The sequence below is a fragment of the Cuculus canorus genome, chromosome 1 (genome assembly GCF_017976375.1).
Source record: "Cuculus canorus isolate bCucCan1 chromosome 1, bCucCan1.pri, whole genome shotgun sequence".
Lineage (NCBI taxonomy): Eukaryota > Metazoa > Chordata > Aves > Cuculiformes > Cuculidae > Cuculus > Cuculus canorus.
Genome location: NC_071401.1, coordinates 118525523 through 118545010, shown reverse-complemented (window position 1 = coordinate 118545010; position 19488 = coordinate 118525523). Strand labels below are relative to the sequence as shown.

General features: G+C 40.7%; 1 protein-coding gene across 6 annotated transcripts in view; it reads left to right on the top strand.

The window, feature by feature from the left end:
• Positions 1–19399, top strand: part of ST3GAL6 (ST3 beta-galactoside alpha-2,3-sialyltransferase 6) — a 46616-nt gene extending 27217 nt beyond the window's left edge. For 5 of the 6 annotated variants that reach the window (XM_054080221.1, XM_054080060.1, XM_054080141.1 and 2 more), the window contains 5 exons: positions 4925–5020; positions 7013–7199; positions 8255–8392; positions 13072–13224; positions 14750–19399. In XM_054080221.1, the coding sequence (XP_053936196.1) occupies positions 4925–5020; positions 7013–7199; positions 8255–8392; positions 13072–13224; positions 14750–14830 (655 nt within the window). In that variant the 3' untranslated portion in view covers positions 14831–19399. The remainder of the gene's footprint in view (positions 1–4924; positions 5021–7012; positions 7200–8254; positions 8393–13071; positions 13225–14749) is intronic. The other variant, XR_008452328.1, reaches the window with a different exon arrangement.
• The last annotated feature ends 89 nt before the right edge of the window (positions 19400–19488 follow it).

Sequence of the window (19488 nt, the reverse complement as noted above, 5' to 3'; positions counted from 1 at the left end):
AATAGCAGTAGTAAGGCAGTGATTTATATACACATTTTACAGATACACAATGGCTTTTAAATGTAAAACGCTTTGGGAGTTAATCCTAGTAATGTTCTCCACTAATACAGCAACAGAATAATTAGACAGTTCTGCATTGTTGCTGCCTAATTCAGTCTCCTTGGCAGAATGCAAACTGAATTTACCTATAAACTTTTCTTGGGGTGGAGTGGGGGCATCTGCTTTAAAGTATTTTAACAAATATTAGGCTATATGAGCACCAAGCCTATGTGTTTGCGTGACTTAGCTCACTGTGTACAGTTTTACCTACAATTTTTTTTCCTGAACAGTGCCGTTTTCCAGACTTGGGTGGAATTCTGACTGTGTAAAGGTCTAGTTCTCCAAAACTGGAAATGAACAGTACTGCTGACTTCAATGCAGTAGCCTGTGTAAGGCAATTACTTGCTGGGCACTCAAGACTCTAAGCTAAACCAGCCGTAAATTCTTATAAATGCATTTATACAATCCTGAGTCAACAAGATATGACCTCTGCATCCTCCTTTTACCAAATAACCTCAAAGGAAATAATTTGCATTCCTCAGCTGACTATGGGGGTATCTGTCAAAGGAGTTGAGGTAGAGATCCTCTTTTTCCTTTTTCAGAGGAACAGAATTTCAGTGGAATGTGGAGGATGCAAGCCTTTTGACCTTTAAAGGCTATGCTTCAGTTTCACAATATTTTTCTTTTATAGACTAGGAAAATGTTTCTTTTTTTCATATCGCCATATAAACGAAATATGTAAATTAATCCCTGGTCTTGAGTTTAAGAGGCTCTTCTACACCGTGTGAATATGGCAATGGTTTGAGTGGCTAGAGGGATTGTGTTTAGATATTGGCGATCAGTTTACTGTGTGATTTGCATCAGGATTGATTTATCCTCTAAGCAGATCTCTTAGTACATAAATCCAGTCTCCTAGTCACTCAAACCATTGCTGTAGCAATTGTTATATCTGAGGTCTTAGTGTTTTTCACTTTCATCAATATTGTGCTGTTGGTTGTAAGCTGAACCTCCAGGTGTTTTCCTGTTACATTTCACTTGTAGCACACCTACTGTTGTTTAAGGACACCTGAATTTATTTATCTTGCCAATTTATCGTCTTGGAGAAAGGGTGTGTGTTAACTTGTTCGGGGTCTTTAATATGAAAACATTATGAAAAAGGAAACTTTGAGAGGTGGTGTTGGAAAAGATATCTCACAGTAACGGTCTGTTGAAAATCAATGTGGTGATTTGTGATCTACAGTAAGTACAGGTCAGTTTATTTAACTTAAATATCTTTGAGTACAGTCCAGCCTTTTACAGTTTCTTTATCTCCATTTTGTGTGTTGGTTTTCTGTGATATCATGTTCTGTTTTTTTTACTCTAGTATAAACTATTTTCCTCCCTGCTTATCGTTGTCAGTGGGATCTGTGCTAGTTTGAACACAGACCTATGATCATAACTGGAGACACTTAAATGCTGGGGGGGGACTAAGGGGAGGAGGCAATTCAGAAATAGCATGTTCATGCACGACTTCCTGTTTGAGTTGACCCGCTTTGACTTCCTGAGCTTGACAGAGATTAAAAGCTGGTCTTTCTAATTTGTTTGACTATATTAATGTACGATTCCTCAGGAGTATTTGATCTGCTTGTTGACTTTATCCGTTTAAAAAGTTCACATACCAATGTCAGATACTTTATTGTTTGTCTGAAGGCATCGGATAGCTTTATTTTTGAGTGTGCATGTTACTAAGGGCACTGGAGTTTGAAAGCTTAATTAAATTTAAAATTTCACTCTGTTTCTATCCATGTAGATGTCATGGCTATCCATGGCTAAGAGTCAGCTCTTAGCCATAAACAAGATCTAGTCTGCATCCGTCACTAAGGGGAGTAGTTCAGATTTGACTTGAACTGAGATTCTCTAGCTGCACAAACCTTGGTTTCCCAACTATAAAGTCTCGTTTTATTTTATTCTACTTCCCGTGTGTACTGCTATGTCACAGCTGTACAGTGCAGAGAGGAGAAACCAAATAGCTCTTCAGTATTACGCAAGGGTGGAAGGCATTATTTCAATAGGTAGGGATTGACATAGCAAAGAAGCTTCTTAAATCATAGCCTCTGCCAAATATTGGAAGGTAGGTAGCATAAGGGGTCACTTTAAGTTCATCTACAAGGGCACGGAACAAGGAGTGCCTCCTCAAGGTAACTTTCTGGCTGCTTATCATGGTTAGAATAGTGCAAATGACTTGTAATGGAGTTGACATCATTTTTGTGAGTTCCCACTAAGTAGTCAGAGCATAAAAGGAAATATTCAGTGAGATTAGAAGAAATTTTTCCAGTGTCTTATTGAGACCTGAAGATGAGTTCATGCATTGTGTGTCAGTCACTGTCAAACCAAGGAGTCCATGCTGAAGCAGTCCTGGATCAGAGAGGGAAGGGTTTTGTGGGTCTAGAGGGAGTGGGCGTACTTGAGGACAGGATGGTGTAACAAATTTTTCACTGTAATTTCCAAGGTACTGAGTCACCTGGACTTGTGGCATTAGCTGGAAATATTTTTATGAATACTTGGCTCCTACTAATCTGTTAAGGAAACATTAGAGAAAGGTGTGCCAACTTTTTCCATGCCACCCCACCCTGGGGGCTGCATTTAACAGTACTATTTTATATATATACACATATATATATATATATATATATATATACACACACACGTGCACTTTTAAAGGCAACTTCCTCTGCTGCTAGAGCAGCAGGTGAGAAGGTGCTGTTTCAGCATTTATTTTTAAATACTTTTTACAGTTGTCGGTACTTCTTATTCTACTTTTCCGTAAGCTTTGGGTTTTCAGCATTGCTTTGCAGCCTGGTTTCTTAGTCTGCATGCAGTACAGCATAACTGCATAAGCAGTTCTGCAGGAAATATAGGGAACTGCTTTGTGTGTTGACCTGTTGGTCTGTCTAGGTTGGAACAAGTTGTTTTTATTGATATTGAAGAATACTCAGCTGAAAAACCAGCTTTCTCCATCTGAGGAGAAAAATGTTAATTAGTCTGCATAAAGTGCTACACTGGGCATTTAATACGGTTACAGTATTTTTTTGTGACTAGGTCCTTTACAGTAAGAAATACCATAGGGCCTTTTTCTTACTTAAAGAACCGTGTGAGTGGGATGTTCAGAGGTGGCTTATCCTCAGTAAGCTGTGAGCATGTTTGTGTCTGAAAAGAATATTTACATTTTTATTTTGGCATTGTTCCTGCCGCAACCAAGTTGAAGAACTGCTTTTGCTCTAAATAAAGAAGGATTTTGCAACAAAAAATGATGTGCCTGTTCTGTAAGGAGGAATTTGTGGTCTTACACATTGGATATTGTTGTGGTTTAACCTGGCAGGCAGCCAACCAACCAGCAGCCGCTTGCTTACTCCCCATCCCCGACCAGTGGGAAGGAGGAGAGAATCAAAGAGGGAAAGTAGTAGAAGCCATGGGTTGAGATAAAAGCAGTTTAATAGAACAACGAAGGAAGAGATAAGGATAATTATCGAATATGCAAAATTAATTAATTGCTCACTGCCTGATGACTGATACCCAGTCCATCATTGAGCAGAGAACCCTGACCCCCAACCATCTTCCCATTTATATATTGAGCATGACGTTATGTGGTATTGAATATCCCTTTGACCAGCTTGGGTCAGCTGCCTGGCTATGCTTCCTCCCAGCTTCTTGCACACCTGCTTACCAGCAGAGCATGGGAAACTGAAAAAGGTCTTGATTTCTTAACTACTAAAAACATCAATGTATTATCAACATTCTTCTCATATTAAATCCGAAACACAGCAGCTGCTGGGAAGAAAATTACTTCAGTCTCAACTGAAACCTGGACAGATCTAAACCTTCCATAAAGAGGCAAATTTCTTTTTTTTTTTTTTAAGCAAAGCATACATTTTACTGGCATTGAAGTAAGACAACACAGAGCAAAACATAAAATTAGAAAACCTTTCCCAAACCTGGGAAACTCCTTGGAAAATTTTACCATTACAATTTACTTTAATAAGCTTAGGCATTTGCATAAGACCTTATTGGGTGCTTTTTAACTTGTGAACAGATTCTAAATTTGAAAGGAATTCCTATTTTGACTCTATTGTAAACTGTATATGAAAATGTTTTATATACTTAGTAATGCTGTCTAATTTAAAACTGGTCATATGAGAATGCAACTTTTAATCAAGCATGCCGCTTGTGTTATGTCATGACAATGTGTACTTGGCACATGTTTAAACATGTTTAGACAGCACTTTCTAAATAGAGGGAGAAAAATCAATATAGTTATATTCACGTGAAGAGCCATCATGTGGTGTTGGGCTAAGATTTTTTGTATGTGCAGTTCAGATGCCTGTGAAGTAAATTGTGAACCTAAATATTGCTGCTGTAGTTTGTGTTGGAGGTATTTATAGTAGTTGTACAGCATTGCAGAAGCACCTTGCTTTGAGTTAGTCTTTTCTGGACATACTCTGTCCTGGTTGATAGACCCAGACCACGACAAATTAAAAGCATTGTGGAAGGTAACTTATCTAATGGCACCCATATCACCCAAGTCTAGTTAATGATCTTAAACAGCAAATCACTAGAAAAATGACGTGTATAAATAAAATCTACATGACAGAACCAATTGCCTGACTTCGGTAGTCCTTGAAATAATACAGCTGCATATTTTCAAAAGCAGCGTTGGAGTGTGATACAGGATGGAGACTGCTCTGTAAGGGACAAGGAGCCTAAAAGATACTGGAGCTCAGTTCGTAAATAAAAGCCTAGAAGATACTGGAGCTCAGTTAGTAAATAAATCGGCTAAATGCCTTTATATCATTTATAACAATGTGAAGCAAGGGAAGTCATGCATATTAAAGTTCTGTTTGTTCCACAGTGTTGCTTGTCGACGGTGTGTTGTTGTTGGTAATGGAGGAGTACTTCGGAATAAGACGTTGGGGGAGAAAATAGACTCATATGATGTGATAATAAGGTAAATGGTATCTCCTTTACATTTCGTGTGTGTGCAAAGAATTAACAAACTTTTGCTGTCAGTGACTAGTTTTGGAGTTCAATTATTATACAGACGAAAATGCATAAAACTTCCCACTTATTCTGTCACAGCCTTCATTTAACAAAATTAAGAATAAAAAGGATCAGTATTTTATTATGCAGACTGTGATTGATATTGGGGGGAAGCACCACTGTGTGGTCAGTCTGCATTTTATATGGATGTGCACACCTGCAAGATGCTGCCATCAGGGATGGATCCAAGCATGTGACAGCCTGGAGCCCTGCGTGCACCCCTCACTGTGAGCTAGCATCCCAGGCAGCCTTGTGTTACCTTCTACACCGCGGCTGTCTTATCCCTGTGCTGGCATGTGAATTAAAGGTAATGTTTATACTGGGGAGTCTACCTCAATCTAAGTGTCAGCTGAGGATGATGTTGATGTCTGCCCCTTTCCCTCAAACGTGTTGGCTCATATTCAAAGTCTGTGAGTTGTCTTGATGTACCAGAGGATGCTGGGGTCTGAAGGAGAGGCCTCTGCGGTAGGGAAGCCAGGGAAGTGCTCAGAGAGTAACAAGTAAGAAAGGGAAAAGAAAAAAGTTCAAATGCTTAGTAAACTGAAAAAGGACTATTTGGCTAATCGTGAAAACCTTCTGCACAGTGAGAAAGATCAATCGGTTCCTTCTTTGCAGGAACTGAGATGGTAACTGATTTCAGCAGTTCCTCTGCCGGTAGGTACCCTGTCAGATAGCGTTCCTGGAACCTCTTTCACTAAGACATCTGAGCTGCTGTTTCAGTCTCCTTCAACATTGTGTTGAATATTGAACAAAATCTTTTTTTTTTTTTTTTTTTTTTTTGCTATCACTTTTCACTTTCTCAGGAAATTTTACTTGCCTGGCAGCTTTGTGCTTTACAAAAAACACCCCACCTTGTATTTATTTTCACTGTAGCATAACAATGCAAGGAAGCTCTATGAAATATTTTTAAGCTCTTACAAGGATTTGGGTTCCTTTTAGGTCTGTCTGCTCTTCTTAAAATGGTAAGCTCTTTGTAGACTCGTGTCAGATTTAAAGACAGCTCTATATTCAAAACTGGTTCAGAAATATAGTGCCCATTTGCTTACTGTAAACGAACAAAGAGGAGGTGTGTGCATTTTATGTTTAAGAACTTTTTCTGATAAACTTTGAAATGTTCTCTTGTCTATGTGCCATGTTTTGCAAACATTTGCTCCTAAGCAGCCTGCCTTCTATTCAGAGAACTCGGTTATTTTGGCAGGAATAGAGCATACACGGAGTGCCTGATTCTCTGAAAGATATGAAATACAGCTACCAAGCAAACACAGACTTAAACACAGCCACTCTAATACCTTGGAGCAGAGAAGACCTGACCCACCTGCTCACTGCACATTAATCTGTTCTATCACAAAGCAGTGACAGCTGTGCAAGTACAAAAAGAAAAGGGAAAAAAACCAACCAAACCATTACCCAAAAACACCCAAACAAACAAAACTCCCATGCATAGGGATGTATCAGCATCAGGTACACAGTCTGAATGCTGTAGACAATGAAGAGTATTAAAACATTCTTGAATTGCTTCCTGTGTGACTCGGATCATCTAGCACCACGAATGGAGCAATGGGTAACTCTCCAAGCCTGATATTCTCTTTGTTCTTCTCCGATTTCTGCCTTTGAGCCAAATCAGGAGGCCACCTGCTCGACTGACACATGATAAGCCTTCATGTGATTGCATTCTATACTATCTTGGCTAAGTTCCCATGTGTGCTTAATCCCTCGGGGTTAGAGGGTGAGTGTACCTGATAATTGGTCATCTACTGTGTAATGTGATAAGCAAATGCTGGTCTGATAAACCTTCCTGGACACACTGTCAGCCCCACAGACTAATGTGTGTGCCAGCCACTGCACAGTAAGGACATGGGTGGGGTAGTCATCGCCATCTCTTTGTCTCTGTCCTATGCAGAATGAATAATGGCCCTGTTATAGGGTATGAAGAGGATGTTGGAAGGAGGACGACTTTCCGCCTTTCGTACCCAGAATCCATCTTCTCGGATCCGATTCACTATGACCCCAATACAACTGTTGTTCTTGTTGTCTTCAAACCACGTGACTTGAAGTGGCTTTGGGAGATACTAAGTGGTCAGCAAATAGTGAGTTTAATTATTCATGCACTTTGGCTTAGCTTGCCACGTACCTCGTGAAATACCTGGATTCCTTTTAGCCTTAATTGTCCTGGCTGGAAGCACTGAATCTCCCAGTCAGTCTGCTCAGTTTCCCTTTTCCATAAATGCTTCTGTCCTCTTTCTCACCCACATATTTGATCAGTTCCTCACTCAGTCTTTAACTTGGAAATACCTTTTTATCCTTGTTCTAACACTGTTTCATTTTCTGGCATGCATGCTGTAGACATCCCTCAGATTATTTTGTCCTGTACACTTGGTAGAACTGCAGAGTAATGTTGGAAGGGACCTCTCTCTGGAGGCCTTTAGTCCAAAACTCTCTTGAGAGAAAGTAAAGCCATGTTCAAAGCCATACCAGGTTTTCAGAGCCTCATCCAGGGAAGGTTTGCATATTTCCAGGGATATTTCTGTAACCTGTATTTCAGTGCTGCAGCGCCTTCATAAGGAATAATTTCTCCTCATCCTCTCACTGTGTACTTCTGAGGGGAGTCTGATCGTGTCTTTTCTTGTAACCCCCTACCAGATATTTGAATATGGGCTGAACAACCCCCCTCCTCAGACCCTTCTTGTTTGCTGTGTGCTTGAGTACCCCAGTTGTTTTGGTGGCCTTCTGCTGAGCTTGTCCTGATGTGACACTTGCATAGGGAGGAGCCATAAACAGCATTTGTGAAACCAGGAGGGCATAGTATGTTGCTCTTGAGAGTGATAACTGCTGTCTACCTGCTTTCTGTGCTTTTATTAATGCTATTCACGTTGAACATTTACTGCCTCTAGGGCATGCTGCTGGTGTGTATTGTCCATCAGGGACCTTTCTGCAAAGCTGTTTTCCAGCCAGCCTTCCCCAGTCTCTGCTGCTGCAGTGGACTATTCTGCTGCAGGAGCATGAGTTGGCGCACGTTTTTGTTGGACTTTGAGAGGCTGAACACTCCTCCTCAACCTTGGATTTTACTCTGCTTAGAATTGCTACAAAACCAGACTCAAATGTTCATAGCTGCTAAAAATGTGTATTTGCTTGCCTGTTACAGAGTGCTAAAGGCTTTTGGAAGAAACCAGCTCTGAACATGATATACAAATCTACTCAAATCAGGGTTCTTGATCCCAGCATCACCAGAAAAACGGCTTATGAATGGCTTCGTTTCCCAACAAGGTTTCCCAAAAAGGAAGTAAGTTTTTTTAATTCTGTGCCTTTTAGTTTTTGTGCAACCATATGTATACTCGGAGGTAATTATCTCTTTATTATAGTGGATATTTTAAGTTGATGTTACAAAGTGCACTTTTAGGTGCACATTGCATTAGTTTACATTTAAGTGGGAAAATGAAATCCAGAAAAAGTGGGTTACTTTGTATTCTGAAAATCTCTTTATGGATTCTGTAATTAGTATTAAATGAGAGCGCTTTTGCAGACAGACATAATTTCATTTACAAAATTGGGAAAAGCAGACTGGCATTGGAACATGGCGGATACAAAAGGTTTCTAGAAATACTGAGACTTGAATTGTTAAATGTAGGTTATGTTACAGTTTTTCTTAGAACCATAGAATCACTAGGTTGGAAAAGACCTTTGAGATCATCAAGCCCAATTGTACCTATCCACTACTAAATCATATCCTTAAGCACTTCATCTACCTGTCTTTTAAACACCTCCAGGGGTGGTGACTCAACCACCTCTCTGGGCAGCCTGTGCCAGTGCTGATAACCCTTTCTGTGAAGAAGTTTTTCCTAATGTCCAGTCTGAACCTCCCCTGGCGCTGCTTGAGGCCATTCCCTCTCTTCCTACCACCTATCGCTCTGCAAAGAAAACAACAAACAAAAAAAAAGCCTGGCAAAAATCCCCGCCAAAAACAAAACACGAAGAAAACTCCATACCAAAAAACCAAAGCCCTCCAAACCCCCTACAACCCGGTAATTCTAAGACTGCTGCAATTTCATGCTGCTGGAGGCAGGTAGGGACTAGGAAGCATACAGGATATTACAGCCCTGTGCTAATGACGTATGTCTAGCAGCATTCTTGTGCTTACTGATTTGATGCCAAGCATTGTAATGAGTTAACTGACAATTTGGACATAAAAATACATTTTAACTGTTATTTTATGACTGAAGAATGTTTCTGATGAATGGTAAATCTTCAAGCCATAGAATTCCCTTGTGCAGTCAGGACTGGCCACGTGCTGTTCAGCACAAATACAGTTCCCTGGGGTCACATTGTTGTGCAGAGCTGCTTCATAGGGATCAACCAACTGATATATGTGGAAATATTTGACAGGCTGTCACTGCAGTGCGTATACCACAACTTTTTTCTGGTTTATTCTTTCTGATGTTTGAGGGAGTAGAGGGTTTTTGGTTTTGTTTTTTTTTTTCTTTATATATATTTGAGGAGGGCAGTGTTGTTGTGCTTCCCCCCCCCCCTTTCTCTTTTTTTTAACTTTTTTTTTTTTTTAACCTACTGGTGGCTTTTTCCTGCCTTATTAACTCTCAAACTGGAATACCCAGTTTGGCTGCATGTTTGCTGGTGCATTGTGGCATTTCATCTTTTCTGCTGAGGGTGGGAAGAAAGCAGCGGAGTAGTTGGGTGCCTAATGATCTCCTAAGGCCAGAAGATCCATGGCCTCTATGGTTCCAGAAATCCCTGCCGTCTCTTCTGTGCCCCCCTCTCAGTGGGGGTAAAAGACCAGGCTGTCAGTGAGCCAAACAGACAAATGTGGTATCTTGGAGCTGGAACCAACAGGCCCCTCGGTTGCTTTGGGTTATGTATGTGTCCTCTGCTCCTTTCCTGCTCACTGGGTGCCCCTGCCCAGAACTTAGGGAGAACACATGCGGGCTTAGAGCCCCTTTCTGCTACCTCCACATCCCACGTGCTCCATCCCATGTGTTTTGCAGCCCCTTGTCCCAGGTGGCAGCAATGGTTAATCTCAAGCATGCTTGTCCTCAGTTTTCCTCCCATCTCCAATGCAGTCCATGGCTGGGAGCCTGCACATCTGCAGTCACTCTCACACAGCTGATGCATAGTGCCTTGGTTAAGCTGCAGGTCATGTCTTGGGAGCTCCTTTTGACAGTGTGACCTTTTGCAGGACCTGCTTTGGAGCCCTCTGTCTCCATAGTGCGTCTCTGGGGAGGGCTGGGGCTCTCTTTGATGTCCTGTGCTTCAGCCCCCTCTGCCTGCAGGAGATGCCACAGACTGCTAGAGCTTTCCCTACTGTCTCTGCCTTTCCCATTAAGCCAACCTTATTTTCCTTGTGTGCACATTTATGCATAGTCCAGCAATTGTTTCTGTTTCCTTGTTAGCAACTGTGATGGTGTTAGCAGAGTCGAGAAGAAACTGTAAAATCAGATATGCTGCCCCATCAGCGCTGAAGTCAGAAACTGTTGCAGACTCATTCCAGGGCTGCAATTATTTGTGGAATCAGAGAATAGTTTGGGTTGGAAGGGACCGTAAAGATGATCTAGTTCCATCCCCCATTAAATGTGACTGGCTGAACAAATTTCATTATAGGCTGAGGATATCTGGATATTGTTAGGGAACTAGTGTGACAATACATTTTATAAGTAGTGTTGCTTTTTTTAGTATATTCTTTTGAAGTGAACTTTATGATAGCCAAAGGTAAACAGAGCCAGTTGCGACCTGTGATATTCTTGGTATTCCAAATAGCACTAATCCTGACATGTAGCATTCCAGCCATAATTTTTGGATCCTGTTTAGCATGGACATTGCGACAGAGTCACCACTAAGTTTATGCAATTGGGACGCCCAGGGCAGAAAGTTATTTTGCTAACTGGCAGGAACCCTAGGCAAGAACAAATGTTTTTAAGTTGATGTTACTTTTTGAATACGCCAAAAGTACAGAAAACCCTACATAAATGGTGATCGTTCAATTCTGTGACTTCAATTAGGCTTACAGAGCTGCTGTTAGTAGTTTTTTTCCTTGGGAATTTGGTCTTGTATTACACAATGCAAAGAAATATTTTTTCTGTGTTATTGGGTGCATCTGTCTTTTCTCTGTGCAGAGTAGTCCAGCACTGGTTTGCCTAGTTAGTTTTCATTTTTGGGGCAAATGAACTGAGCCTTGGGTACGAGATCAAAAAAGCATAGGATTTTTGTGCTCAGATGAGGTTTGATTGCAACTACCAAAAGCATTTAGCTTGTTTTGTCTCTGATGGAATAATTATTTTAGCTAAGAGTGGCATTAGTGCCTGAAAGTTATGTCCATTTCTGAGGGTATTTTTTCCCCTCAGTTTCGTCACTTAGACCAATGAAAAAGTTCACCTCTCTATACAAACCTTGCCTCTTTACTTCCTCAGATAATTTTAGCTGCTGCTGCTAAGAATCATGTATTGGATCAAAAGATAGGACAGATAGTTGCAATCAGTTGTTCTCTGCTCTTACATAAATGCTAATTCTTCGTTAGGTGCTCTTAATTTTGCATGGTTATAACCTGTTTATGACGTACTCTTGATATTTAACATTGCATTTACTTCTGAGCTATCTCACTGTAGGGAGTGTTGTGGTTCAGCCACTCCCAGCTTGGTCAGCAGCTAAACGTGAGCAGCTGTGACCCCACTCTGTGTCCTCTCCCCTTCCATCCCAGGAAAAAGGGAAAATGGAAATGAAAGACACACTTGTGGGTTGAAAGCTAAAACAGCTTTAATAATAATAATAATAATATTGATAAGAAAATAATGAAGTATGTACAAATATATGAAATCAAACCACCCAGTGACTCTATGCCACCACTGATGCAGCAGAACAGACGTGAGGAGAAGGTTCCAGGTTGGGGTCAGCAGCAAATGGGACCTGGACTCAGGAAGTGGGTTCAGGAATGCATAGATCTGGGATCAGGTGCAAAAGGACAGATGAGGTCTGTACTAGACACCAGCCGTCAAAGAAGAGGGCTTGTCCCTCATAATCCCTCAGTCTTATACCAAGTATGATGTGTATTGAATGGAATACTCTGTTAGTCAGGATTGGGTCACTTGTCCTGTCTGCCCCTCCTTGCAGATTTGATCCATTTTCACCCCTTTGACTTATGGCATTCCACCAACTTGATTATGACCTTTGTCTCCATAGGGATAACTGTAGACAATAGCCTTTCTGCATATCAATGCCCTGTTACTTTGGTGATAATTATAAATTTTAAGTGTTATATCTTCTAGAGGCAGATACTGTCTGAAAACTTAGGTTAATTTTCAGAAAATGAAGTTACTTAGATGAGGCTTAGCTGAGAAGTTAGAAAATTAATTCTACTTTAGCTCAAACCAGAACAGGAAGAAATAAACAATTGCACAGTTTATTTTCTTCTAGTGGAAATAATGGGCGAAGGTATAAAGCTCTGTTTTTCTGGAATTTTCCTGCTCTGAAAAAGTTCAAGTGCAGCCAAGTTAATGCAGCAGTAGCATTCATGTGTTTTTAGTTTGGTATTATGAAGGTCTGAGAAATGCCATGTTTTTCTGTTTGCCTGGATCTTTATCCTCTAGAAACTTCTGAACACCATCTGCTAGTTCAGTTAAATTAAGTGAGGTTAAATGTTGTTCAGTGTCTTGAATCCTGTCCAGTTTCAAGAGAGAAGGTTGCTGAGCAGAGGGATGGGGAAATTCCTGATGGAGTGGACTACAGCATGGGCTCAGCCCTCACTAGAATCCGGAGAATCCCAGGGCAAGCCAACATTGGCAGATCATGGAAAACCTGTGGGCAGCACCTTACTCATTGAGACATGAGGGAATCAAACCACAAAACCAAATGTCTGTGGAAGAGCCAGTCTGCCTGATTTCTGCTGCCTTGGTTCTTAGGCTTGCTATTCCCATCAAGGAGCCAGCTATTTATGTATGTGTGCCTTGTGTTTCATTTTAGAAACCCAAGCATCCAACAACGGGGCTAATTGCCATTACACTAGCATTTCACATATGCCATGAAGTTCACCTGGCAGGCTTCAAGTATGACTTCACTGACAGAAACAGTTCTTTGCACTACTACGGCAATGACACGATGTCTCAGATGATACAGGTACAACGACACAAATGATGATGTTAGTCTCCCTTATGCTATACCATATTCTGTAATGTCTGCATGAGATATGTCCGTTTATATGTTCTGCTTTGCTGGCACTGTCCTTAGGCTTCACAGCTCTTGTTTATAGAGGTGTGTTTGCTAGCACTGTTAGGACGTGAATAGCATTTGTTTCTGTTTGCATTCTCTTTTTCCTTGGCAGCTGCTTGCACAATTGTCAGTTACGAAATTTCTTTTTAAAAAAAAAAGTGTGCGAAGTGGAAAACAAGGAGATAAAGACCTATAAGCTTGCCATTAGGAACATAGCTGAATTTCAGAAATTAAAAGCAGAGAAGAAAAGCAGTTCTTGGAGGGGGTACGAAGAGAAGGAAACACTTACAGGAGGGAGAAGCCACAGCTTGCCAGGGTGAGGGAGCAGCAGGAGGCTGGCAAACATCAGGGATGCTTTCTCCTCCCATCCTGCAGAGAAGGGCCCTCCTGCTTTGCTGCAGTCATGCCTCTATTTTATTTTATGTCTCTGCACTTGTCTTCATCTTTGATTCTGAGCAACTCCATCTCAGCCCTTTACCTCAGTGTAAACAGGTTTTTTTTCCATGCACATTTTGTGCATATGGGGATTACTTTTTTTCTCCTCCTCCCTTTCCTGAAGGAACAGGATGGGGGCAGTGTCCCTAGGAGCCTCTCATGTCTCTCTTGAGTACTCCTAGGTGCCCCCTGCTCTGAGAATTTTCCTTAACTTGCCTTCATTTTGAGGTTCCGCTCTGCAGGTGCCTTTTTTACAATGTATATGAAGATAGGGTAAGGTTGATTACCAGTTGTATAGGCATCCACAAGTTTCCTAAAATCTTGAAACTTTAAAACCCAAACAACTAAACAAAACCCTTATTAATTCTTTAGTAGTGTTGAATTGTAAATATTATACTACATATGTATAATGTTTTATGCAATATTTGTACTGTATCTCTTTAGTGGATTCAGAGTCTGAGACTGTTTATAAACTTCCCTTGTGCTGACCTCCACTAACATCAGCAGTTTCTTGTGTATCCAGGATCTGGATACAGCACAGATGGTGGTTTTGACTTCTTGAAATAGATTGGCAGGGCATATCCAGTTTACAAACCTTTGATGTGTGCTTTTCAAGAACCTGTGTTGAGCTTTGAGAATTAGTCATTTTCTGACTGCTTTTGCTGTAAATGTGTTCCCTCAAGTCACGGGAAGGAGCTGGGAGAGTTAGTAATGAAAGCATTTCTGTGAGATCACATCCCAACTGTTCTTGCCACTGAAGGATCATGCCTTTTCATTTGTGTCCTAATGGAAGATCTGTACCTGTTTGAGCAAGAGTCAGTCACCCGTTTTCTTGTAAGACTGTGCTACAGCCTTTGCCAAGAGGTTTTTCCCCCAGAGCTTTCCTACCTACTCTTAGCATCTTCCAAGTATCACAGATAATTAAAAGGAAAGAACAGAGTGATGCATCTGATGATAATTTGAATTTAATTTTTCTTGTTCTCTCACATCTCTTTAGAATGAATACCACAACATCAATGCTGAGCAGAAATTTTTGAAGAAGCTTATAGACAAGAACTTTGTGGTCAATCTGACGTGAAAGCTGAATGGAAATATAAGGAACAATAGCTATTTTAAAGGTTCTAATAATTTTTTATTTTTTGTATGACATTTTTATTTTTTAAGTGCAGCATAACTGTTTACTGTTTAAAAGGATCACAGAAGCCTCACCAAAGCAGAAGCTGCTTCTAAGCCTGAGGGTAACAGACTATTGCAAACAGAGTAAACTGAATTTCTATGAAGCTATTTAATAATGGGAAAACCATGAAACTCCCAACTGAAAGTATCAGGGATATAGAAAAATGTGATGCGTATCACTTATTTATCAGTAAGAACTTTCCACGTGATTATTTCTCTGCAATACTTTTGATTCTGGTATTGTCCTCAGAAAGAGTAACACCGTCAAGAGACTGAGGTGACAAGTATTTAATTAGTTGTTGGATGTAAAATCTTTAATATCTGTCTTGTAGTATGAAAATGGCTTTAAAATGATATCTATAAGTCATTAGTGTGTGTCTGGGAGAAAGGCAAACGTACAGTGTGTACAGATTTTGGTCTGCCCTACTCCTGAGAAGGGGACATCCATTTTCAGCAAAGAAGGCACAGCTTCTACACTGGCCATCGACTCTGAAGAGCTGCCTGCCTTTGCCAGTGGTGAAGACCCTGTGGTCTCATTTGTGGAGATGTTGGTATTGACGATGCTTGTGTTTACCCAGTTTATGGAAAACCACCCTTCCCGTGCTGTTTACTCTTGGTGACTTGACTTAGGAAAGAGGGTGGATGAAGACTGAAGAGTTGTCCTAACTATCTGCCTGTCAGCTGCTTCCCCAGACCACAACAGGAGCGTGATCTAGGACAGAGATCTTCATACCTGAGTTTAAGTTTAGATCTGTTGAATCCTTAGATCTCCAGGGCAGGATCTCATGTATGTTTCTGTTCACTCATCAAGAATTAAGATATATTTTCCAAGCCAACAGTCTCCTATCTTACATGCTGTAACGTGTTTCTATCCTTGAAATGCATCAATATGAGCAATGTATGTTCCCATTTTTGGCCACAGAGAAGCCAGGGAACATCCAAGAATACCTCAGCTGAATTATCATTTGGCTTCTGTTTACCTCTGCTGTCTTGACTTTTAGTTTTAAAGGATGTGGTTGAACTAAATGATTTAGCAGTGGGAACTTACTCAGGATTTTAATTGAAACATTTAGTGGGATGTTGCTGTTTCCTGTATCGGTTTGTCTCAGACAAGCCTGCTGAATATGTTAAATCTGCCTGGGAATGCCCTTGATAACTGTCAAGGAATAACAATTGATATGTTGTTCCACTTGTCTCACAGGGTGTCTATATATATATATGTAATTTTTTTTAATTGTGGCCAATTTGCTAGGAGAACTTATGGTTATCTTGATCAGTCACACCTAAAGAAAGCACAAAGAAGTCTACTTCAAAAACAAAATCTTCAAAGTTGGTAGAAAAACCTTTTTGCTGCTTTTTAATAAAGTGATAGAGCTTTAGTATGTTTAGGAGCAGTGGAAACAATTACGATATGAATACAAACCTCTAACAGGTCAAGAGCACAGTATTATGTGTTTTCCGGAGCTGAGGATTAGAAGAGTGCAGAACACAACTTCTTTGCTGCAGCAGTGTAGAGGAACAAGCATTGAAGAAGTCATTTTTTTTTTTTTTCCTCTTGCTTTTGCAGAGTGTAATAGGTATTTAAAAACCAAACCAAACCAACAACTTTTAGAAGTTCTCATGTCCATTTTTAGCTCCTTGGCTCTACTTTTTCAGAATTGGGGCAGTGTGAGTTGGAGAGGAGCCACAGCTGAAGGGGAGGAGTGTTTTCACTTAACTCCTGAGTTTTGGTCACTTTCAATCAAACTGGATGTATCTGAAATAAGTCCAGATATCATAAAAATCTGGGGCAAGGAAAGACCCAGATGTGTCCCCAGCAAGGCAAAGGCTATGCTGTGGTGTCCTGCTATCTGGATGTGTGCCCCTTGGGCTCAGCTCCTGCAGGTTGTGCTGCAGAGGGTGGCCCCTTGTCCAGCTGTGTGCAGGGCAGCAGGTGGGAGTTTGGGGGAGAGGGGACTGCAGGAGGTCCTGGGGCACCATAGCAGGTGACTGGTGGTGGAAAACAAATTTGTTGAAACAAGAAGTGCAGGAAATAATAATTTCTTTACTAGGTGGCAGAAGGGCTCTTACAGAGTTTTGTGGTTCCTTTTATTTTCTTTCTTTTAAGCATGCTTGTTTCTCACGCTTTGAGGACATCTTTGCTTAAAAATCTGAATACAAACTGGTGAGGGTTTGCATTGGAAAACAGCGACACTATTGTCTTTGTCTCTACCTCCTATTTATTTCTCATAATTATTTCAGTTAATTTAAGAAGGTTCGTATGTGACTCTGCAGCCCCAGACCTGCAGTGATTTAGACTACTGACCATAGCAATTCCACGTGGAAAAAAAAAAAGCCAAGGTAAGTCTTTTTGCAAAGGTCATGGTGTTGTCTGAGCTCTCCTTTTGTAGAAATCCCTGGTAGATCACAGACTTTGAAAGCAGAGCCTGGCAAAAGCACAGGGGTGTCTCTTCTCCCCCACAAAACCCACAGTCACTCCCAGAGCTGGTCTCCTTAGCTCTCCCACAGGCTGCCAACAGAGATCCAGCTGCATCCATGTACCTTCTTGCAGTACACTGACTGTGAGGTTTTTTCTGGGAGAGCTGTTGAATTTGCTCTCTCCTCACAGTGCCTGGCTCTTGTGATAGTGCAGGCTGCTTCCTTCTTCTTCTCCACCGCTGTCCCTGGTGGCAGGAGGTGGGTATGGATTTCTGCTTTTGAGGATGTGGTTATTTTCTCTTCAGAGATATTCTTCCTGCTAAGTAAACTGATTCCGTCTAATTTTCCTGGAAAGTTTTCCTTTGAAAGGCTTCATTTGAAACAAATGGTATCCCCCAAACTTTTTACTTAGAATAGTAACATCAATGTTTTTTTTCCTCTCCTAAGATTTATTTTTTTTACTATTTTATTTTCGATAATGTGTTTTGATATTCTCAGTGCATTTGATATGCTGACTACAAGCATTTATCCCTATCAATTAGTCCTTTTTATTTGCTCTTAGTAAGCCTCCCCATTTGTATGACTGACTTCCTTCTGGAATTAGGCAGTACTCCTAGGAATATTTTTCTCCCACTTCTGTGCTCCTGCAGGGATGTTGAATCTCTGAGTGCTGAGGTTGCTCTTGCAGGGTGGTTGAGTAACGTTTAGAGCCAGACCTGGTCACTCGGGACTGAACCAAGGGTAGATACCATAGATAAACCACAGGGTGCTGGTTTTACAGGCCAGTAGCTTTTCTCCTCAATCATAAGCAGTGAGCCAGGTGATTGATCCCCGCCCCCAAGATGTTTTTATAGGATTCTGTGTACACCAGCCCTTGTCACTCACTTCACATGGTCCTTTCTGCTACTTTGCCTTGAGCGTAGGCATTGCTTTTACACGAAATTTGTGCAGGCAAGAATAACTCTATATAGTGTGTTTCTCAGTAATGCCCGGAGATCAGTGTCTGTTCACCTGGACACGTGTTTTCACAGGTGTTTTCCAGTACCAAAGACTTGCCTTGGGACTTTAGGACAAAAGCAATAATGTGAACTCCAAATACTTAGATCCTTTGTGAGAGTGAGCTGCTATTAAGATTTTCTTTTTCCATTTTTGATGTTCCTGAAAGTGAAGTCTCTGCACTGAAATTTTCCTTCAAAAATTACCCCCCCCTTTTTTTTTTTTCAGATCTTCATCATCAGCAAAGCTGTCAAATTTTGAACACCACTGTGCTCCGAGCTTTATTTGTGTTTCTAGTAATGGTGTAACTATATAGGTACCCGGTGTCTTCCATAAATTTTCTGCCTGTATTAATTGCGAAGTCAGATTGTTTTATCCCTTTTTCCCCTGTTCTGGTCTCCAGCAGCCTTCTGAATTTCCAGACAGCAGCATACAGCTTGTTTTTTCTGCTACCCCTCTCAAAATGCTACACGATTAGAAAGACTCTCCTCTAAGGTACAAGAGGGGACACAAAATGAGCAGGATTACATGCATCAGCTGAAAGCTCTATTTAGCTTAGATTTTAGGGTTTTTTTGTTTGTGTTCTCTTGGGGAGGTATTTTGTCCTCTGCTGCAATAATTAGGGAAAGTACAGAGATACAAATTAAAAGGAAGGTCACAAACTGTTGCACTAAATAAGAGTCTTAAGTGCCTAAAAGACATCACTAAATGACATTTCCAGTGACTGTATTGGTGATAATAACACAGAATCATAACTTTGGTGTTGAACATTTAGTGTGTGGTACCTCTTGTTTCCTATGCCACACTTTCCTCTATAACAATGCTGTGGGAAGGAGGTGGTATAAATACCTTAACTTTTAAGTGGAATCATACAAAGCTCAACATTTAGTTTTGGTATCAGCAAATACTTATTTTATTTGCCATTTGTCTTAAGTTTTATATGCCTTTAAAGTGCCAGCTGTATTTTGAAGACGTTCTTACTGTTGTTTCAAATGAAATTTTCAATGCTACAAATGGAAAGAGATTATTTTCCTGTGAATAAATTTTGTTAAAGACAGTGCCCTCAGGCTTATTTTTGCAAGGTCAGTGCTCTGTACGTGTATGTGATTCTCAGTGGAGGCCTTCTGCCACGCTGATATTTGCTGG